The following is a 23463-nucleotide window of genomic DNA, read 5'->3' as shown; positions in this document are numbered from 1 at the left end:
TAAACTCTACCCCGAACATTGGGCTTGAACTCATGACCCTGGGATCACGAGTTGCATGCTCTACCAACTGAGCCAGCCAGGTGCCCCTGCCCAGTTTTTAATCAGGCTATTGTGTTTTTGTTGATTTGTGGGAATTCTTTGTATATTCTGGATATTAGCTCCTTATCATAGACTATATGGTTCACAAATATTTTCTCCTGTGGATTCCCTTTTCACTCTGTTGATCATGTGTTTGGGTTTTTTTTGTTGTTGTTTTAAAATTTTTTTTAAGGGTTTATCATTTTTGAGAGAGAGAGAGAGTGAGAGTATGGGAATGACAGAGAGAGACCAAGACACGGAATGCAAAGCAGGCTTCAGCCTCCGAGCTGTCAGCACAGAACCCTACGTGGGGCTCGAACTAACGAACCAACTGTGAGATCAACTGTGAGACCTGAGCCAAAGTTGGCTGCTTAACCAACTGAGCCCCCCGGGTGCCCCTGTTGGTCATTTATGTTTATTTGTTTTTGAGAGAGAGAGAACACTAGCGGTGGAGGAGCAGAGAAAGAGGGAGACACAGAATCCAAAGCAGGCTGCAGACTCTGAGCTGTCAGCCCAGAGCCCAATGTGGGGATCGAACTCATATGACCTGAGCCAAAGTCGGACGCTTAACCGACTGAGACACCCACGAGCCCCAATCATGTTTTTTGATGCACAGAGGATTTTAATTTTGGTGTAGTCCACTTTATCTTTTGTTTGTTTGTTTGTTTGTTTGTTTTTGGTTGCCTATGCTTTTGGAGTCCTCGATTTTGAGTTAATTCCTGTATGTGATGTAAGATAAGGGTCCAACTTCATTCTTTTGCATATGGATTTCCGGTTTTCCTAACACCATTTGTTGACAAGGGTGTCCTTTTCGCTGTTGAATGGTCTTGGCGTTCTTGTTGAAAATCTTCTATGTCAAGTCATCCTTTAAAAAAATTTTTTTGGGGGGGTGCCTGGGTGGCTCAGTCAGTCGAGCATCTGGCTTCGGCTTAGGTCATGATCTCACAGTTTGTGGGTTCGAGCCCTGCATCGGGCTCTGTGCTGACAGCTTAGAGCCTGGAGCCTGCTTCTGATTCTGTGTCTCCCTCTCTCTCTGCTCCTTCCCCGCTCATGCTCTGTCTCTCTCTCTCCTTCAAAAATAAATAAAAACATTAAACAAATTTTTTTTAAAAAATTTGTTTAATGTTTATTTATTTTTGAAAAAGAGACAGCACAAGCAGGGGAGGCGCAGAGAGAGAGGGATACACAGAATCCAAAGCAGGCTCCAGTCCCTGAGCTGTCAGCACAGAGCCCGATGTGGGGCTTGAACCCGCAAACTGCGGGATCATCACCTGAGCCACACTTGGATGCTTAGCCGACTGAGCCACCCAGGCGCCCCTCTATCAAATCACCCTTCTTATGCGGTACATCTTAAACTCATACAGAGCTGTGTGTCGATTAAATCTCAATAAAACTGAAAAAAAAAAATCAAAGAAAAAATTGGAATAAAAAACCCCCCAACAAACCATTTGACCATATATGTGAAAGTTTATTTCTAGGTTTCTGCTTTATTCCATTTTGTCTCTATCTTGTGTTTATGCCAGTGCCATACTGTTTTGATTACTATAGTGTTATATGAAGTTTTGAAATCAGAAAGTGGGAGACCTCCAACTTTGTTCTTTTACAAGATTGTTTTGGCTATTTGAGGTTTTTTTTGGTTTTTTTGTTTTTGTCTCTCTGTTTTTGCAGTTTTATACCTTTATTTGACAATCAGTGATTAGTTCTCATCCACATTAACTGTACATTTTTGAAAGTAGTGACCGTGATAGATACATAGGTAGCCAACGTATAGAGCTTGTTTGGTGAATCTTCATCCTTGTTACATTTTCTGGACAACCATACACGCATATGGGGTGGAACATTCTTTATCTCTTTGATGCAGACAGCTTTGTCGAGCCTGGTGTCGGTGCGCACATCTGGAGTTCCTATCTCCTTTATGGCAAATTTCTGGGTCTCTTTGAGTGTGCAAGGGGCACTCTTCTTGAAAGCCACTCCTTGGGTGCACTTGTAAATGTTGATGGTACGTTGTCTGGTCACTACCTTGATGATGGCAGAATGGCCCTTCTTCTTCTCCCTGCTTTGCGGGAGCCATTCTGCCAGGCCCTGGCTGGAAAGTGCTATTTGAGATCTTAATACAGCTTTTAATGGTAAAGCACTAGAGGACTTACCTTGAAAAAGAAAAGAACTGTGTTCTCTCTATGCTTTGTATTTCTGTTGTTTTATTCAGTACAGTAAAATGTGAAACAAGTAAGAGATACAAATTGTGGAAAGGAAGATATAAACTTATTACTTAAAAATGCTGTGATTTTGTATCTGGACAAGTAAACCAAAGGAACAAACTAACAGATGATTAGAAAGAATAACAATTCAGTAAAGTGATTTAATGAAATATATGAAAATTATATAATTCCTGAATGTCAGCAGTGTAAGAGAAATTGGAAAAATTAAGTCCCAGTTGTTAGAGCTTCAAATATATGACATTGTCACAGTGGTGAATGGGAGTTAAACTTGATGGCCCCTAAGCTTTTCTGCTTTCGGGTTTAATTTACCCCTGGGGGTGGTAATTGAGTCCAGAGGTCTGAACTGGAACTGTATAAAGCTGGGAATTGGAAAGCTTCTCTGTGAGCTAGGAGTGGTAAAACGGCCCACTGGTCCAAGACATAGGACAGAAGTGAGCTACTTATATTAGGTTTGTGGCTGTTAAAAGCCACCTTCAAGAAGTGGGGCGCCTGGCTGGCTCAGTTGGTAGAAGACACGACTCTAGGTCTCGAGATCCTTAGTTTGAGCCCCATGTTGGGGTGTAGAGGTTACTTAAAAAAAATAATTAAAAGCCACCTGCAAGAAATGGGAACTTCAACCTTGTGTGGAAATCTTGGTCAGGATGACTAATGTATAAATAAATGTGTTTGGAACTGATGAATAGTATAGGGCATTGGCAGAGGCAGACATTAAACTGTTTTTGGGACTGCCCCTGACCCCTGAAATGTAGAAGACGCTCGAAAAGCTGGACACGAACTCATACAAAACGTACAAAGCACTCTATTAAAACGATGCATCCAGGGGCGCCTGGGTGGCTCAGTCGGTTAAGCGGCCGACTTCGGCTCAGGTCATGATCTCGCGGTCCGTGAGTTCGAGCCCCGCGTCGGGCTCTGTGCTGACAGCTCAGAGCCTGGAGCCTGTTTCAGATTCTGTGTCTCCCTCTCTCTGACCCTCCCCTGTTCATGATCTGTCTCTTTCTCTCTCTCTCTCTCTCAAAAATAAATAAAACGTTTAAAAAAAAAAAAAAAGATGCATCCAATGGAAAATTTTCAGTTAAGGAACTGATAATAATAGACCAATTTGTAAAAGCACTTAATTATTTAATATATAGTCCATATTCAGTTTCTGCCTTTGTCTCAATAATGCCCTTTATAGCTGGTTTTGATTTGTTTCAATATTCAGGGTCAGATCAAGGATCGTATATTTAATTTACTCATACCTTCTTATCCTCTTTTAATTTAGTTGAGTTTTTCCTGCCATTTTTGTTTGTTTTTTAGTGATAGTGGCATTTTTGAAAGATAACATTCAGTTTGCCTAAAAGCTTTTATTTAGCTCTTTTACTAGACAGTAAGCTGCCTTAGAACAGGGAATATATGTCATTTATCCCTGCTAATCTAATTTAATCTAATGATTTTACAATAAGTTGGGATGCTGTGCTTCAGAAAAGGACAGCAAAAGGGAGGATTAAATAATTCTTAATCCTTTTTTCTTCTGGTTAGACACAGAGAACCATAAGAAGCCTTGTGCCTCACACACAGCATTTCAAACACAACAGTGTGCATCACTGTTAGGTACACTTGTCAGTGTATTTCATTATCAGTAATTCCGAGTAAAAAGTAGACTGTTCAGTACTCTCTTCTCTGTATCACATTTGCCATTTCCTCTTGAAAGTGAGGGATATTTGGTGAGTCAAGTGTATAGTTAAAATACGATGTGTGGTTTTATTACTATCCAAAGGAAAAAAAATGCTTCATAATGGTTACAATAAAGGTAATTCATGAACAGAATATTTTGAAAATTTGGGCATAGGAATGTTCAGTTTAAATTATTGTAGAATTCTTGGGGCGCCTGGGTGGCTCAGTCAGTTAAGCGTCTAACTTCAGCTCAGGTGATAAACTCCTGATTCGTGGGTTCGAGCCCCGCGTTGGGCCCTGTGCTGACAGCTTGGAGCCTGGAACCTGCTTCAGATTCTGTGTCTCCCTCTCTTTCTGCCCCTCCCCCACTGATGTTCTGTCTCTCTCTTTCAAAAATAAATACATGTTAAAAAAAAAAAAATTAGGGGCGCCCGGGTGATTCAGTCAGTTAAGCGTCCGACTTCAGCTTAGGTCATGATCTCGTGGTTCATGAGTTCGAGTCCTGCGTGGGGCTCTGTGCTGATAGCTCGGAGCTTGGAGCCTGCTTCGGATTCTGTGTCTCCCTCTCTCTCTGTTCCCCCCTACTCGCTCTCTCAAAAATAAACAAACATTTAAAAAGAATTATTGTAGAATTTTTGTGTAAATAAAACTCCTTTTTGTCTCATTCAAAACATCATGGAACTCTATACCATTGTAGGAATAAGTCTTTTGCTGAGTTATGTCACTAGGAATACATGATTTGATTTTGTTTCTTCTCCCTAGTTTCACTTTATTATTTTCGCAGCTTCCCAAGTATCTCACTATGAAGCTCTCTGTTGTAGTGTGTTTATTATACTTAAAAAGTAGTGTGTTAAGAATATGGCGAAAGGAATACTTGATACACCCTAGTAAGAATGCAAATTATTTTTGACACTAAGCCTAGTGACTATTGGTTTTTAATAGTTTTATTGAGATATAATTCATATACAGTACAATTTACCCCTTTTAAAATATGCAATCCATTGCTTTTTTAGTATATTCACAGTTACATACCATTCCGTTCCATTGTATGGAATTTTGTTTATCCATTCATCAATTGGACATTAAATGTCTTTTGTGAATAATGATGCTGTACATTTGTGTCCAAATTTTTGTGCATATTCGTTTCTTTTCCTTATATACCTAGGAGTAGCATTCTGGGTCATACAGTAATTATGTTTAATTGTTTGAGGAGCTGCCTGTTTTTGAAAGCAACTGCACCATTTTATGTTCCCACCAGCAATATATTTCTGGTGAGAACATAGTTTCTCCACATTCTTGCCAGCACTTTTTTTGTAAATCAAGTATAATTAGCATATAGTGTTATATTAATTTAAGGTGTATAATACAGTGATTCAACAATTCTGTGCATATCTCAGTGCTCATTGCCAGCATTTTCTTACTTTTTTTTTTTAATGTTTACTTATTTTTGAGAGAGAGAGAGAGAGAGAGAGAGCGAGCAAGTGAGCTGGAGACGGGCAGAGAGAGAGAGGGAGACACAGAATCCAAAGCAGACTCCAGGCTCTGAGCTGTCAGCACAGAGCCCGACACGGGGGTTGAACTCATGAACCTTGAGATCATGACCTGAGCTGAAGTCGGATGCTTAACTCACTGAACCACCCAGGCACCCCCCTTACTTCTTTTTTAGTCTAGCCATTCTAGTAGGTCTGAAATGGTGTCTCATTTTGGTTATGATTTGTATTTCCCGTGAGCTAATGGTGTTGAACTTCTTTTCATGCGTTTATTGACCATTTGTATATAGTCTTTGGAGAAATGTCTGTTCAGATCTTTTGCCCCTTTTTTAAATTGTTTTTGCTCTGAAGTCAGCTCTTAACCTTATTGGGATTCCCTTGTAAGTGATGCATTATATTTCTGCTTTTTAAGACTTTCTCCTGAGGGGGTTCCTGGGTGGCTTAGTAGGTTAGCGGTCTGACTCTTGATTCCGGTTCAGGTGATTGTTTGTGGGGTTGTTAATGGGGTCTAGCCCTGCTTGGGATTCTTTTGCTCCCTCTCTCAACGCCTCTACCCCACTCACACGCATGATCTCTGTTTCTGTCTCAAAAATAAATAAACTTTAAAAAAAAAAAAAAAAGAGGGGGCGCCTGGGTGGCTCAGTCAGTTAAGCATCTGGCTTCACCTCAGGTCATGATCTCACTGCTTGTGAGGTCGAGCCCTGTGTTGACCGCTCAGAGCCTGGATCCTGCCTCAGATTCTGTCTCCCTCTCTCTGCCCCTCCCCTGCTCACACTCTGTCTCTGTCTCTCTCCCTCTCAAAAATAAGCAAACATCAAAAAAAGGGGGGGGGGTGTGTGTGCCTGGGTGGCTCCGTTGGTTAAACGTCCAACTCTTGATTTTGGCTCACACTTGGTGGGTTCGAGCCCCGAGTCAGACTCTGCACTGACACAGCATGGAACCTGCTTGGGATTCTCTGTTTCCCTCTCTCTCTGCCCCACATGCGCATGTTCTCTCCCTCTCTCTCACTGTCTAAAATAGATAAATGAACTTTAATTAATTTCTTTATTTTTAAGATTTTTGTCTTTGTCTTTTTTCTTTCCTTTTTTTTTTTTTTTAGAGAGACAGAGATAGCATGAGCAGGGGAGGGAGAGGGAGAGGGAGAGAGAGAGAATATCCCAAGCTGGCACTGCCTGCTCGAACCTGCAAAGCCATGAGATAGATCGTGACCTGAGCTGAAACCAAGAGTTGGACGCTTAACTGACTGAACCACACAGGCTCTCCAAATAAATAAACTATAAAAAATTTTTCTTTCAGAAGATTTTCTCCTGTCTTTGCCTTTGAGCATTTTTCCTATGATGTGCCTGTTTGTGGGTCTCTTTGTGTTTATCGTGCTTGGAATTCATTAAGCTTCCTGGATGAATAAGTTGTTGCTTTTCAGTAAATTTGAGAAATTTTCAGCCATTATTTCTTTGGATATGTTTTTCTGTTTCTTTCCTGCTCACCCCTCTCTTCTTTCTCTCTCTCTCTCTCTCTCACCTCAATTATGTGCATTGTGGCATACTTAACATTTTCCCACGTTTCTCTGAAGCTGTTTATTTTTCTTGTATTTTCTCTCTGGTTTTCAGCTTGCATAATTTCTATTGATCTATCTTCACATTTGCTAATGATTTCTTCTGTCACTTAATTTCTACTCTTGAGCCTCTCTAGTGCATTTTTTAATTTCCATTATTGTGGTTTTCAGCTCCATAATTCCCCTTTTTTAAAAAATATATATTTCTTTGTTTCTATTGATATTTGCTGTTTAATACAACATTGTCATTCACACTTTTTTTCTTTAATTGTGGTTTCCTTTGGCTCTGTGAACATACTTATATGGCTGTTCTGAATATTTTTCTGTTAAATCCAATATCTAGTCACTCTCACAGGTAGTTTCTTTAGTCTGCCATTTTTTCGTCCTGGTATATGGGTCATATTTTTGTATTTCTTTGCATGCCTCATGATTTTTTGTTGGAAACTGGTCATTTTAGATGACGTATTGTACCAACTCTGGGTACTGAGTTCTCATCCCAGTCTTGAACTTGTTATTGTTTTGTTTTTAAAGAGAAGCTCTTACTTTTTTTTTTTTTTTTTAAGTTTATTTATTTTTGACAGAGAAAGACCGAGAATGAGTGGGGGAGAGGCAGGGAGAGAGGGGGACAGAGGCTCCAAGTAGGCTCGTGCTGACAGCAGAGAGCCCAGTGCGGGGCTTGAACTCACGAACCATGAGATCGGGACCTGAGCTGAAGTCATGCTTAACTGACTGACCCACCCAGGTGCCCTGATGGACTTATTATTGTTGTTTGCTTGTTTATTTGTTTAGCGACTGGCTAGATTATTTTAGTGACGTCTTTTCTATCCACTGTTCATCCAGTGTCAAGCCTCTGGTGGCGACTTTGGGGAGACACAGCTTTAAGTATGCCTACAGTCACCCTGGGATGACTGGTACTAACAGAGCTTTCGTTCCCTGACCAACCCAGCTGTTAAAACTCCACTAATTGCCCGGATTGCTCTCTTGTTTTCAACGGTGCCCTGAGGCTTAAATTCCTCTACAAACTAATCAGATCAAATTGGGGCTCCTTGGAAGGAAGAGTTTCTGAGGTCAGTGTTTGCTGTTTGTTCTGACCCCAGGAGGACTTCTCCCAGGTGTCTTATTCCCTGGTTCTCTTCTGCAAACTAGCTGGCCTACAGTCTAAGCCGTATCTTCATTTCACCCACAGATCTTCTGTTTGCCTTTCTTTTACCACAGCTTCCACTGTTCTTGAGAATACTCTTAGGCTTAAACTCGCCCATGGGAATGAAGTCAAGTCTTTTGGGAAGAGATTTGGTACTAAGTGTTCCTGCCTTTCTCCTGAGGCAGAGTATTTGAGTCAGGTTCCTGGAGTTGGGGATGGGGATGATGGCAATCTTTTCTGTGAGTGACATTCTGGATCTGGGAGCTGAGTGCTGGAGCTGGTGGAGGATGGGAGTAGGGTGGGAGGGAAGTGCATGCAGCAGCCTATCTGGATGTGGAGCCACCGTCATCTCATGAGCTGGACAGAAGAGCTCTTGGGGTCCCACTATGCTCAATGTGCCACGCCTGAGGTATAGCTTCTGTTCTGCAAGTGGGGGTTGCACACGGGGGAGCCCCTGCTTTTGATGTACTTGCCTGGGACTTAGTGTCAGCAGCAGGGGCCTGGGGACAGTCCAGCTCCTTAGAGAAGAAAGCTCTTGGACTGAGAGCTGTGGGAAGAAGGAGCTGTGTGTTCTTGGCCGCTGCAAGAACGGGAGCATTGCTGACATGGGAGAGGGGAGGAGTGGGAGTGGTCTGGGTTCAAATTCCTCAGACTTTGACCTTTGAGCCTAAATTTTCATAGATTTTATTGAATGATTATTTTCTTCATTTACTGTTTCCCCTTAGGGACTATTTCCAGAGGCTTTGAATGATGGGTTTTTGTTTGTTTGTTTGTTTGTTTGTTTTTTAAATAATTTTCACCAGTTTCACTGAGGAGCGGGCCAGCAGAGCCCCTCATACCATTAGGGTGGAAGTCAGTCTCTTGTAACTTTGGTTTTTGAGCTAGTGGTCATGCCTCCTTAAAGCCTGACTCAGAAAAGCAGTTCCTTCATATTCTAGTCTCTGACCATTCTTTGTAAGAAACTCTTAACATCCTCCTTAACATATCAACTTTCAGATGATGCCTGTATGATACAGAAGGGCAAGAGAATGGATTTCCCTTGCTTATTTTCCTTAAAAAATGAATTCACTGCGTGCAGAAGTACTCTAGAAGGGAAAATTTGCACATGATTACAGAGTTGGTATTTTTAAATGTTTATGTATTTATTTTTGAGAGAGAGAGCACGAGCGAGAAAGAGTGAGCAGGAATGGGGGAGGGGCAGAGAGAGAGGGAGAGAGAGAATCCCAAGCAGGCTCTGAGCTGTTAGTGCACAGCCCCTCGCAGGGCTCAAACTCCTGAACTGTGATCATGACCTGAGTCAAATCGAGAGTCGGACACTTAAAGATTTTATTTTTAAGCAATCCCTACACCCTACATCATGGGGCTTAAACCTACAACCCCAGGATCAAGAGTTGCATGGTTTACCGACTGAGCCTAGAGAATTTTAATGTGAGGGCACCATCGTACAGTTGATGGAGTTCTTTTCAAGTTGGCTTTTACGGGTACTGTAGTTAATTCTTGACTTCTTTGACTTCAGACATCAAAATTGGCAGGCTTCTTCAGTGTTGCTGTCATCTTAAATTAGTTTCTTTTGATTCCTTTTTTTTTTTTTTCCTCTCTTTCCAGGGGCCACTCAATAGTGAGTCTTCCAATCAGAGCTTGTGCAGCGTGGGGTCCTTGAGTGATAAAGAAGTAGAGGTAAGAGGCCACATTCACTGTGAGACTACACATTCCCACACCCTCAGTCTGGGTTGAAAGGTAGCACTGCATAACTCCAGGATTCTGATTTAGGACTTGCCTTCTATCTTCTTATAAGTTTGATATTTTGTACCTACTCTCATACTGTGAAAAAGTTAACAAAATGCTAATTGTGATGTATATGGTATTTAACAGACTCCTGAGAAAAAACAGAATGACCAGCGAAACCGGAAAAGAAAAGCTGAACCATATGAAACTAGCCAAGGTATTAATAATTTATACCAATAAAAATACTAAATTCTTGGAAGTTAGATACTTAGAATTTCCAACTCACACGAAATAATTAGTTCCTACACAGGGATTCCTAACAAAGGAGATTTGTGTACCTTAAGGGAATATCAGGCTGTTTATTATAGACTCGCCATTTGATACACACTTGCCAAAAGTGTCAGTTCTTTGGGGACCCTCGTTTTCCCTGTTGTAAGTTAACAATCTTCTCACCACAGGTTTTTCTTCAGACTAAGCGTGTATTATACAGAAAAGAGGTTACATTGGTGTTGTAACCATGTCTTGCATTAGCTCAGTGATTTGTTAATAATTGGTAGCCAGAAATGGTTTCATTTACATGGCTGTCCTTTGTACCTGCTCTCCTGTGGCAATTCAGTTGAGCATTGGCACCCAGTGGGCTAAATCTATAAATATGATGGGTTATGATGCCGAATATCTTTGTGTAATTAAAGAGGGAATAAATGGTTTGCTTCGTCACCTCCACCCCCTCTGAGGAATGGAAGTCACAGTCTTTTTTGCATTTTTTAAATTTTTTTATCTACAAATTATTTTTTACTTTTGGGCAGGGGGCAGAAAATTGTCCCAAAGCAACATGTCACATAAAGTTTTTTGTGGCCTAGCATAAAACCCTTTAGTCCTGATGAGTTTGTTTTGAATTTTTTGTTCTCTTGATTGAGGGCATGGACTGTACATTTGTTTTATTTTGATTCATAGCTGTGGCCTAGGTTTTCTTACCATATTATAAAAGAAAGATTAGCAAATCTTAAAGGAAAGCAAGCTGAGAAAAAGTCTTCCTTTCACTGCTTATTAAGGCTTTTATTAGATGGAGGAAACTGTCTCTGTTCTTAGGATACAGGTAATTTGGCTTATTTGTTAAAAGTAAAGCCAGTACTTGAATTGATGATGACATACGCAGTTAGTGAATGCATAGTACGTTTTAGTGAATGATGGTTTACGTATGTTGTTGGAAAAACTATACTTACTTTGGTTTCATTTTCAGGGAAAGGCACTCCTAGGGGACATAAGATTAGTGATTACTTTGAGGTAAGTTAAATTTTTGGAAAAAAAGTTCATAGTGACTTTTTAAAAATCTGAATCCTTGCCTTCATTTAAGGCTTTAGAAAGCAATGTTTTGCCTTTACTGTGCTCTCCTCCCCTTCCTCCCCATCTTCATCAGTCTGATGTTGGCCCATCTCTCTCTGTTAAGAGGACACTGCTGCTGACTTCCTAAATTTAAATTTGTTTATGATGTGTCTTGTCTGTGATGATATAAAAATTCACAAATGAGGTGATGTTTCTCTTGGCCAGACTAGGTTTCGGGTCTTGCAAAGATTGAAATGGAGTGACTTGGACTCTTCTTTTGTCCTCTTCCCTTTAGTTCGGTGGGACACGTAGCGAGCTCACTGACCCATCGTTAGTGGTTCCTAAAGAAGACACTAGCATCCACTGTACCACTCACTGTATTCCTGCTTCGGGTTATTTTGAGACAAGAAGGGAAAACATGCTTCTCTGGTGTCCTTTCAAAACCATGTGTACCTTCAGCTTTCAGCCACGTTTTCTTTATATCTTTTTGGTACATTTCTGCTGGAGCTCCTCCTTAAAATCTCGCTGAAAAGCTAGCCAAAATTTGACTTACGTGGTATTTTTCTCTTTAGCATGAGATGTATTGACTTAAAGGGGCCATATAGTTAAGACCTGTTTGTGTGTTAATCTTTTACTCTCCTTATCTGAAGCACAGTACTGTTTTGAATTATTCATATCCGTTTTTCCCTGTTGGCCAGTTTGCTGGGGGAAGCGGGCCAGGAACCAGCCCTGGCAGAAGTGTTCCGCCAGTTGCACGATCCTCACCGCAACATTCCTTATCCAATCCCTTACCGGTAAGCATTCACCTGGAGAAATTTGACACCTGTTGTAGGAGGCGAGAACCCAGGATCGCTCCAGCAGTTTCTCTTCCGTTAACTACCCAGGGGAATGAGGCACTGAGGAGAAACATTCAGTGCTACCTGTGAGTCACTGAGACTCAAGTCTGTCTCCGTAAATTTATGTTGCACAAGAGCTACCCCTGTTTCTCAGTATAGTAAGTTACCTCTAAGCCTACAGCTCAGTTCTGTCAAGGAAATGATTTCCAATTTAAACGTAAACTTTGTATCCTTGCCAAACTTAAATATAAGTTGGGCATTTGATTTATTTTCAAGGCTTTCTCAGTGATGTGGTAGAGAAACTCATGTTACTCAAATTGGAGATGGGTTTGTTACCTTCCCTTTTTTTTTTTTTAAATAAGATTTTTATTTTTAAATAATCTCTACGCCCAGTGTGGGGCTCGAACTCACAACCCCTGAGATCAAGAGTCGCAGGCCTCACCGACCGAGCCAGCCAAGCCCATCTGTTTCCTTCCTTCAAGTGAGAACTGAAGATCTTAAGACCATTATAGCCAGATTAGTGGTTCTCAACGTGGGGTAGTTTTGCCTCTCAGGGAACATTTGGCACTGTTGGAGTAATTTTTGATCACAACTGGAGGGTGGGAGGAGGGAGCTGTAGGCATCTAGTAGGCAGAGGCCAGATGCTAGTAAACATCCTACAAAGTACAGAATAGGCCCTCATAGTAAAGAGTTACTTGCTCCAATTGTCACTGGTGCCGAGATTGAGACTCCTGAGCTAGCTACCTAATAGGGGATTTTGTGTTAATTTACTTGAGTGCCTTTGGATAATTTGTTGATACCATACAAGATCTTTGTACTCAGGAGTGTGTTCTCTCTGCTGATGCCTCAGGTATTGCTTTGGGATTTGGGGGAAGAGGGATCTCCCTATGTTCAGTTTTTGTGCTAGGTCTGTTTTTAGGAAAGCTGTTTGACTCTTTACCTTAGCAGAATTGGGTAATACTGATCTTCTCCTAAGTGATTTAGTCTTCTGTGTTAAAGTGTTTAGAATGCATTTCTTTTCCTCTTCTATCTCGTAAAGACATGCATTCATTAAGGTGACCGCAGTTATTAAAGCACTTAGTAAACTGTATCCAACTTGAAAATTTGGCTATTATCTTGTCATCCTTGCTATATTTAAAAATGTTAGAAATGTAAAGGGGTGCCTGGATGGTTCAACTGGAAGTGTCCTCCTCTTGATCTCAGCTCAGGTCACGATCTCACGGTACATGAGATCAAGCTCCACATCAGGGTCTATGATGACAGCACGGAACCTGCTTGAGATTCTCTTTCTCTGTCTGTCTGTCTCTCCCTTTCCCTCTCCCTCTCTCTCCCTCCCTCCCCCCAACTCCCCCGCGCGCGCGCCCCCCCCCCCCCCCCCCCGCCGGCACTCCTGCACGTGCATGTGAGCTCTCTCTCTCAAAATAAACATTTTAAAAAAATGTTAGAAATGTTTGATGTGTAGATCTATTTGGTTAGGTTGAGGGTTTTTAGGTAACTGTTGAGGAGGCTTGTGTCTTTATTTTTCTTAACATTTATTTATATGTTCATTAAAATTTTTTTTTAGAGTTTGTAAAGTAATCTCTACACCCAACGTGGGGCTCAAATTCACAGCCTCAAGATCAGGAGGTGCATGCTCCACTGCCTGAGCCGGCCGGGCACCCCTATTTTTAATTTTTAAACCAATTAAAGTGCTTAAAGTATTCCAACACAAGAAAGAAATATTACCAGCCTCCCTCCCCAAACCCCCTTATGCTCCCTGCCAGTTATTAGCCCCCTCCCTGTCATTGGGAATAGTCACTGTCCTGATTTCTAACAGCAGAGATGTTTTTTTCTTTCTGTTTTTGTATTTTGTATGAAAGAAATCATACAATGTACACTCTTATGTCTGTCTTCTTTTGTTCAACATTACTTCTGTGAGATGAATCCATATTGTCGTGTGTTTTGTTGTAGATTACTCATTGTCCCTGGTGTGTGGGATGATTTTAATATTTTTATTTATAACATTTTAATTAAAAAAATTTTTTAAAGTTTATTTATTTTGAGAGAGAGTGTGAGCAAGCAAGCAGGGCAGGGGCAGAGAGAGAGGGAGGGAGAATCCTAAGCAGGTTCCACGCTGTCAGCACAGAGCCCATCATGGGGCTCAAACTCATGAACTGTGAGATCATGACCTAAGTTGAAATCAGGAGTTGGACATTCAACCAACTGAGCCAACCAGGCGCTCCTATATTTTAATTTTTAACTATTTGGTTAATCTGTTGCACATCTTTTTCCACTAGAATGTTAGTCTCATGAGACCAGGGACTTTGCTTTGTAGTTGATTGCTGTTTCCGTCTCTCAGTCTTATTACCTAATGGTATAATTATTTTTACTGTTTTTTTGACTTGACGTGAAGAGATAATATCTTGTTCAGTTTTTGGTCTTTAACACCCAAAACCGTGCTTGGCACATATAGCAGATACTCAGAGTTGTTGAAAAGAAGAATCGAGGGGCGCCTGGGTGGCTCAGTTCATTAAGCGTCCAACTTCGGCTCAGGTCATGATCTCACGGTCCATGGGTTCGAGCCCCGCGTCAGGCTCTGTGCTGACAGCTCAGAGCCTGGAGCCTGTTTCAGATTCTGTGTCTCCCTCTTTTCTGACCCTCCCCAGTTCATGCTCTCTCTCTCTCTCTCTCTCTCTCTCTCTCTCTCTCTCTCTGTCTCAAAAATAAATAAAGGTTAAAAGAAAAAAAATTAAAAAAAAAAAAGAAAAGAAGAATCGATGGATAAAGAATTATTTTAGTTTCTTTCCCCCTAAGTATTTTTTTTTTGTATTTTTTATTTTTAAAAATTTACATCCAAATTAGTTAGCATATAGTGCAACGATTTCAGGAGTAGATTCCTTAGTGCCCCTTACCCATTTAGCCCATCCCCCCTCCCATGACCCCTCCATTAACCCTTAGATTGTCCATATTTATGAGTCTCTTCTATTTTGTCCCCCTCCCTGTTTTTATATTCTTTTTGTTTCCCTTCCCTTATGTTCATCTGTTTTGTCTCTTAAAGTCCTCACATGAGTGAAGTCATATGATTTTTTTCTTTCTCTGACTGACTAATCTCACTTAGCATAATACCCTCCAGTTGCATCCATGTAGTTGCAAATGGCAAGATTTCATTCTTTTTGATACTCCATTGTATGTATGTATATATATACATATATACATATACATATATATATGTGTGTGTATATATATATATATATATATATATATATATACACACACACCACATCTTCTTTATCCATTCATCCATCGATGGACATTTGGGCTCTTTCCATACTTTGGCTATTGTTGATAGTGCTGCTGTAAACATGGGGGTGCATGTGCCCCTTCGAAATAGCACACCTGTATTCCGTGGATCTATGCCTAGTAGTGCAATTGCTGGGTGGTAGGGTAGTTCTATGTTTAGTTTTTTGAGGAACCTCCATACCGTTTTCTAGAGTGGCTACACCAGCTTGCATTCCCAGGTTCTTTTGTATTTTTTGTTGAAAACAAAGTACCACCTAAAACATGAGGCTTTTAATGCAGGAGTTTGGTAAAAACTACAACTCATAGCTGGCAAACTAAGAATGATTTTTAGATTTTTAAAGAGTTGTGGAGACAGAAGAATATATCGCAGAGATGTTATATGGCCTGTAAAGCCTAAAATATTTGTGTGGCCCTTCACAAAAAGGAAATCCTTATAAAGTTAACTCCATATACTCATTCCTTAGGTCAAGAAGTAAAATATTTCCAGCACCCTGGAAACCTGTGTGCTCTTCTCTGATTACAACGCTCTCTACCCTGGAAACAACCACTGTTCTAACTTTCGTGATTATAATGTGCTCTTCCTTACAGTTCGACCATGTGTGTATCCCTAAACAATATAGTTTTGTTCTGTCATTAAGTCAGTTTTGTTAATCATGGCGTTTAATCATAGTTTTTAAATTTTCTGTATTCTGATTTTTGGTTGTTTGTCCTGGCAGTTACCAAGAGAGGTGTATTTATTATCTCTCATGATTGTGCGAGTTGTTTCTTCATGTATTTATAGTTTTGCTTTGTGTATTATTAAGTGACCCTTCATCTCTTATGATACTTTTTGCTCTAAATGCATTTTATCCAATATTTAATGTATCCAAACCATTATATGGTATAGATATTTCCATTTTTATACTACCAGCTTTTCATTATGTTTTCAGTATACCTGACAAATAGTTGAATTTTTCTTTATTCTGTCTAAAGTATTTTTTTAATGTTAGCTTTTATTTTATTTTATTTTATTTTATTTTATTTATTTTTAACATTTATTTATTTTTGAGAGACAGAGAGAGGCAGAGCATGAGCGGGGGGTGGGGGAGAGAGATACAGAATCTGAAGCAGGCTCCAGGCTCTGAGCTGTTTGTTAGCACAGAGCCCAGTGCTTGGCTCGAACTCGTGAACTGCGAGACCATGACCTGAGTTGAAGTCAGGTGCTCAACCAACTGAGCCACCCAGGTGCCCCTTTAGCATTTATTTGCCATCTTTTAATGTGTTTTCTCTTCATGCTGCATATTCTCTTTTCTTTCATTTCTTGCTTTATTTGGGTTGTTGTTTTTTTGGGGGGGCGGGTTAATCATTGTGTATTCTCATTCTCCACTAGAAGCTAGGTCCTGTTCGGTGTTTCTCATAGAAATTACCACACATATCTTCAGTTTGCCAAAGTTTGATGTTAATAGTATCTTTATCCTCCTCCCAAATAAACAATGACCTCAGAACATTAACTCCATTTACTTGCTACTAACTTGGTGGTGGTGGTGTATGTTTGTATTTTGCTTTTGTTTGTTTTTTTTTTAGCCTCATACAACATTATTAGTTTATATTGTCACTGTTCATCTATTTGATACTGTCAGTGTTCATTTACCTCTTTCTTTGTACTTCTTTTTTGCATCTTACGTCTTCTACCTAGGGTCCCTTTCCTTCTACCTGAAGTATTCCTTTAGTATTCTTTTATATGTATCTGCTGAGGAGTTAATTGTCTAGGTTTTGTTTGCTTAAAGTACTTAATTTTGCTTTTATTCTTGAAAGATACTTTTGCTGTGTATATTTTTACATTGGCATTTTTTTTCTCTTAACAGCTGAATGTATTATTACCATCTTTTGACTCCCATTGTTACTACTGAGAAAACAACTTTCATATATCTCTCATTTCTTTGAAATTATCTGCTCTTGTTTTCCCCTGGCTGCTCTGCAGTTTCACTATGATGCATCCTTTTATTTCTCTTGTTTGTAATGTGTTAGGGTTTTTTGTTGGGTCTTGTACCAGTTCTGGATAATTATTAGCCATTGTCTCTTCAGATATTGTCTCTGCCCTGTTCTCTTTTTCTTTTTCCTATGAAATTCCAATTAATTGTGTGTCACACCATCTCACCTTATCACTTTGCCTTTTGACTTTTTTCTACTTTCTCTTAGTCTCCATTTGCTCCATTCTGGATAGTTTCTTGCCTTTCTGGTCCCAGATTCTCTTGTTTTGTTGCATCTAATTTGCTGTTAACCTCACTGAATTATTATTATTATTTTTTAATGTTTATTTATTTTTGAGAGAAAGAGTGCAAGCAGGGAAGGGGCAGAGAGAGGGGGACAGAGGATCTGAGGATCTGAAATGAGCTCTGTGCTGACGGCAGTGAACCTGATGTGGGGCTTGAACTTGCAAACGTTGAGATCACGACCTGAGCCGAAGTTGGACACTCAATAGACTGAGCCACCCAGGCTGTCCAACTGCACTGAATTGTTAATTTTTGTTATTGTGTTCCCTGCTGATACTTTCAAGTTTGTCTTTTATTTATTTATTTAGTAGAGTCTTTATAATCTGTATTTGATAATTCTGGCATTTGATGTGTTATGAATCTATTTGTTGTCTGTTGTTTTTCCTAGCTGTTGCTCAGGGCTTTATTTCTTTTACGCTTCTTTGGTTTTTGGACTGTGTGCCGCTCATTTTTCCTGAAAAATTATTTGTGAAATTTCTTTGAGATCTAAAAGATGTGTTCCTCCAGGGAGAATTTTTCTTTGCTTCTTCCAAATGCCTAGAGATTTTACCCATCCAGTACTACTTTAAACCACTGAATTCATGGCTTGCATTTTGTTTGATTGGTTTATTTTGTTTGTTTGTTTCAGCTACCCAGTCGGTATTGATCTGGATTGTGTTAACATTTCTCAGGGGAGCCCCCGCTCCCTGTATTGCCAGGGCAACTTCCTTGTAGTTCTCTGAGGGTGGAGGAAATTTTTCTCCTGGTTTACATTTTCCCTTAGAGTGTAACCCTTTGAAAGTCCTTGAAGCTTGAAGTGCGAAGGGTTTCCTTATTGAACCCCCTGCCCTCAGTGGACTTTGGCCTGTGACGATCCGTTTGGCACCTTGTGCTCTGTAAGCGGGATGGTCAAGATCTGCAGGTACCCTTAGGGCAAATATGATTTTAATGCTTCATTTAAGTGTCTTGCATTCCTAATATCCCTTAGATTTTTGCCCTGGCAGATCCCTTATTTTATCAACTCTTCAATGCTTTTAACATCTTTTTCCCCCCATGTTTTGTCCTGTTTTTATAATCATTTTCTAAGGGAAGGTTAGTTCAAACATCCTAGCCTGCTGTATTTCCAGAAATATTCTATAAAATCTTTCAACCCTTGGCAAACATTTATTGAGTACATAGCAGAATGATTAATTTTAGTATTGGGGCTTCGGAGATACAGTCTCCCAAGTAGTGCAGATATTGCTGTGAATGGGTATCACAAGCACATTGGAGCCTGAATTTAAACAGTTGCCTTTGGTTGGGGTAGGAGTGTTGGTCTCGAGGAGGTGGACTCTGCTTACAGATTAAAAACCTAAATTCTTTTGTTGGGATCATTTTGGTTAGTTTATTTTACTTTTATTTTCTAAAATGAAAATGTTAGTTTTTCCTCATGAAGGGATACATACATGTTGATTATGAAAGTCCAACAATTCAGGTCTCCTCCAGAACTGTTATTAAAGGGTTTACTGGGCATATATGTGTGTACATGTATGTTCATATAATAGTTTCCTAATTTCTGTTGTTTTATTTGTTTAACCAGTATCCTGTAAACATTTTTTTTTGTCCTCTAAATAGTGCCATAGCAAATGTCCGTGTGTGTGTGTGTGTGTGTGTGTGTGTGTGTGTCTTTCACATTTCTTTTCTTTTGCTTTGGATAAATTTCCAAGCTCTAATGCCCTAGTCAAAGAATATGCTTACTTTAAAATGTCATCACATAATTGCTAGCAGATTATCAGCAGTTTGCAGGTCCCAGTTTCCGTGTACCCTCCTAATACTGAAGTTTATCACTGTAATTTTGTCAGTGAGAAGAATACCTTGTTTTACCTTGCATTTCTTCATTAGTGATATTAAACATATTTTCATAAGTTTAATGGCCTTTTGGATTTCTCTTTTAACGCTTCTATAAGTTCTTTGCCTATTTATTTATCAGAGTGTTTGTTTTTTTCTTCCTGATGAGGAGCACATTATTTATTAAGGTTGTTAACTCATTGTCATTTATATGGTAAACATTTTTGCCTATTTATAATTTTATCTTTTAACTTCAGGTTGACTTTTGCCATTCAGGAGTAAAAATATTTGGAGTCAAATTTGTCACTGTTTTCCTTTATGTTTTACTGGTTTTATGCTATTCTGAGATAGACCTGAATGGTTTGTATTTTTAATATCATGTTTAAAAAGTCCTTCACCACTAGAAAGTCATAAAAATACTTGTTTGTATTTTCTTGTAATTTTTATGTATAAGGAAGCAATCTACTTTTCTACTTTTTTCTGATACCCATACAAATACTCAACCATCTATTTAGTAAGTTCCCACTAATCTGAAATACAGTTTAATCACAGATTATATATCCATATTATAGGGGCCTGTTTCTGAGTTTTCTGTTCTGTGCCACTGGTTGATCTGTCTGCTCATGTACCGGTATTATGCTGATGTGGTCTTGCTTTTTTGTGGTACGTTTTAATAACTAGTCAAGTTTCCCTGCTGTTCTTTATCAAAAGTTGTGTGGCTAATTTTGATTATCTTTCCGAGTGAACCTTAGAATTAATGTGTGAAATTCCACCAAACCAACTCCCAAAAGAGAGCAAGAGTGACACTGTGATCACTGCACCACTACAGCATTCTCTCGTAGCAGGAGAGAGAGAGAGAAAAGAAAAACAAAAGTGAATAAAAAGCCACATGCGTTGGCTTTTAAAGAAATTTGACATTTATAAAATTTGAATGCAGGCGCGTGGTATTACCGTGTAGATCCTCTTTTACATCTGCCAGTGAATCTGTAGTTTTTCTTATATGTAATCTCCATATTTCTTAAGTTTATTTCTAAACTTATTTCTCTCGTATAGGTTTTTTGAAATTTTGAATCTGCTTTTTCTTCCATTATATATTCTGGTAATAATCAATTATTGGTATATGGGGAAGCTGTTGTTTTTTGTATATTTATTTTATATTCGACCATCTTACCGAGCTCTTATTTGTTGTTTTTCAGTTGATTTGCTTAGTTTCCTTTGTGAATAGTTATATCATCCAAAAATGACACTTTTTAATCTTTAATATTTCCCCTTGTTTATACCTCATTCCCCCCCCTTATCACATTGCTAAACCTTCTGTAATAATGTTGAATGATTGTGATATTAATGTGTTAACCCCTTTCTAGTTTTCTTAACTTTCTTGAGAGTGTCTTTGGTATGGCACCATTAATTTATGTTCATCTCTGAAAAAAAATACTGTGTTGTATTAAAGATGGATACTCCCAGTGTTTTTTGTTTTTGTTTTTAAGAGTTGCCCAACAATGTGCAAATCCTCTTTTGGCATCTAAAGGGAAGAATCTTGATATCTCTGCTCCCCAATACTAATGTAATGAATTGTATCGGTAGATTTGCTAATGATGAACCATCCTTACATTTCTGGAATAAACCATACATAATTGTGTTATATTATTCTTTTAGTGTTCTGTGGAAATTGTGTTGCTTGTATTTATTTTCGATTTTTGCATATAAGTATAGCATGGTAAGGATAGAATTGAGAGTGAAATAAGCTTCCTGTAAATTAGGGGACAAATGTCTTCATCCTCATTTACCTACAGGATAGAAATAACATTTCCTTTGTAGGTTTGAAGGTATTGTGAAGTCGATTTGTTGAACTCTGCAAAGTAAACTGCAATTTCAGTTGTAGAAATACGGAACAATTAAAATTGTAACATGCAATTAATTTTACAGAATTCAAGTGAGATACTGTCCCAGATTTACAGGTAAGTTATAATCCAGCGACAAACATATTTGTTTTCAGAGAGGTGTTTTTCAAAAATTACTCTTCTGTGCGCTGTGTTTTAATCCATTATGTGTTTTGGCAGTTTCTGGCTGCTTTCTCATGTAATCCGTGGGGTTTCTTTGATGTTTTGCAGCGGCGGGTAGAGCAACCCCTCTATGGCTTAGATGGCAGCGCTGCAAAGGAGGTGTCGGAGGAGCAGTCCGCTCTGCCAACCCTCATGTCGGTGATGCTGGCGAAGCCTCGGCTTGACACGGAGCAGCTGGCGCAGAGGGGAGCTGGCCTCTGCTTCACCTTTGTGTCAGTGAGTACCAAGGCTGACCTGATGCAGATCCGTGTTGCCCTCGAGCTCCTTGATGGAGTTTGAGGAATTATGTTCGTGAAGAGATGATGCCGTTACTAACTGTGTGCCTTCTGAAGGTAGCGTGGTTTTCTTCAGTGTCCCTTGGTTCCAGGGGGTGAGAGGGACTACTTTGTTAAAGTCTGGGCACACCGTGGGAAAGAAAATACGGTTTTAGGTTGACAAAGAAGTGAAGAAGATACAGATCGAATTCCGTTACAGCCAAAGTACTTGTCTAATTAAAATCGCCAAACTCCAGGCGTCACTTATTTGAAGCAGCGTGTAGGTCAGAAAATGTTAGCAGGTAGGCGGGCATTCTGTAGTGTGTGTGCCAGTCTGTCTCCCCTCCGTGGTACTGGCGTGACCTGTACGCTTGCCTCCTCTCACCTCTTCACAGTGTTGGGACAGATACTTTTTCCAGGAGTATTTGGCTACCTGTTTGCTGTTCTCAGCTTGCTTCTTTCTCTCTCCTTGGAGAACAAGTAGGTTTGACCCCATTTTTACTTACCAAATTATCTAGTGCAGTTTGACTCCAGAGTTGTTATTTTTCTTGGTTTCTGTGCCCCACCACAGATGATACAGAGCAAGGGAAAGCCCCGTTACCCTATTCTTCCATTTTTGGGGGCCTCTTTCAGAGCTAAAGTCATCACTGATCCAAATTTCTTTCTCTTCTCCTGGTTCATTCGCTCCACTTGTAACCTAAGTTTTCTCTTTATTTGTTTCGTGGATTCTGAGTCATTAATCCACATGCAATTGTATTCAAAAAGGCCATGAAAAGGGTGGGTGCCTTAAGGAAAGGAAATAAAAATTATGAGGTAATTAGCGAACCATTGCGCACAACTTGGAATACTTTCTTACAGTTATTATTGCTTTTCCTCAAAGAGATATTACAGCTTTTTTTTTTTTTTTTTAATTTTTTTTTTCAACATTTTTTATTTATTTTTGGGACAGAGAGAGACAGAGCATGAACGGGGGAGGGGCAGAGAGAGAGGGAGACACAGAATCGGAAACAGGCTCCAGGCTCCGAGCCATCAGCCCAGAGCCTGACGCGGGGCTCGAACTCACGGACCGCGAGATCGTGACCTGGCTGAAGTCGGACGCTTAACCGACTGCGCCACCCAGGCGCCCCGAGATATTACAGCTTTTAAACTTAGAGAATTTTTTAAGCATCAAAGGAATGGAGAGACTTCTTGTGTGAAGAGGGTCTAATTTTATCTGTGGGTGTCAGAAACACAGCACAAAATTGGAGAATTGACCAATGCAGTCCTGTGTGTGGGCCTGACAGTAGTATGGCATAGTTTGTGTGAGAATGTTGTGGTGCTCTATAGTATGCTTACAGAGTGTGTGTCTGTGCGCGTGTGTAAAAATTACATTGTTTACTATTCACTGACCATTAAATCTTCATCTTCGAGCTAACTTTCCCAGGCAAAACCTTGGATAATCAGAGGTTTGTTTGTCCTTATGTTCTTTTATTGCCTTTTTGAAAGCTATTTCCATTTCACTTGAGGGGAGTTCCCTTTGTTTATTGCACGAATACTTACTGAATGCCCACTATGTGACAGGCATGTAGCTAAGTACCCAGGATTTCGATCAGCAAAACTCGGTCCCCTATTGTGAGCCTTCCAAAAAAGGTATTGGGGTGGGTGCACGTGGATAACGGCTTCCTCAGTCCTATCAGCTAGTGCACTCAGGGTGTCAGAGGAGTGCAGATGCTATAGCCAGATTGTTCTCATGGAAGGGAGAGATGGCAGAGAAGAGTAAGAAATGAACGTGTCTGAAGAAGGAACAGGGAAA

The 23463-nt window shown here is 39.8% G+C and overlaps 1 protein-coding gene across 9 annotated transcripts in view; it reads left to right on the top strand.

Annotated features, from left to right (window-relative positions):
• The window catches only part of TLK2 (tousled like kinase 2), a 114750-nt gene that overhangs the window by 28879 nt on the left and 62408 nt on the right, over window positions 1-23463 (top strand). For 5 of the 9 annotated variants that reach the window (XM_058704452.1, XM_058704451.1, XM_058704448.1 and 2 more), the window contains exons 3-7: window positions 9739-9810; window positions 10006-10075; window positions 11099-11142; window positions 11880-11975; window positions 21466-21633. In XM_058704452.1, coding sequence (XP_058560435.1) covers window positions 9739-9810; window positions 10006-10075; window positions 11099-11142; window positions 11880-11975; window positions 21466-21633 — 450 coding nt within the window. The remainder of the gene's footprint in view (window positions 1-9738; window positions 9811-10005; window positions 10076-11098; window positions 11143-11879; window positions 11976-21465; window positions 21634-23463) is intronic. The other 4 variants (XM_058704450.1, XM_058704449.1, XM_058704456.1 and 1 more) reach the window with 2 other exon arrangements.

Source organism: Neofelis nebulosa, chromosome 16, assembly GCF_028018385.1.
Source record: "Neofelis nebulosa isolate mNeoNeb1 chromosome 16, mNeoNeb1.pri, whole genome shotgun sequence".
In the NCBI taxonomy this organism is placed as follows: Eukaryota; Metazoa; Chordata; class Mammalia; order Carnivora; family Felidae; genus Neofelis; species Neofelis nebulosa.
This window is presented reverse-complemented; position numbering and strand designations above follow the sequence as displayed.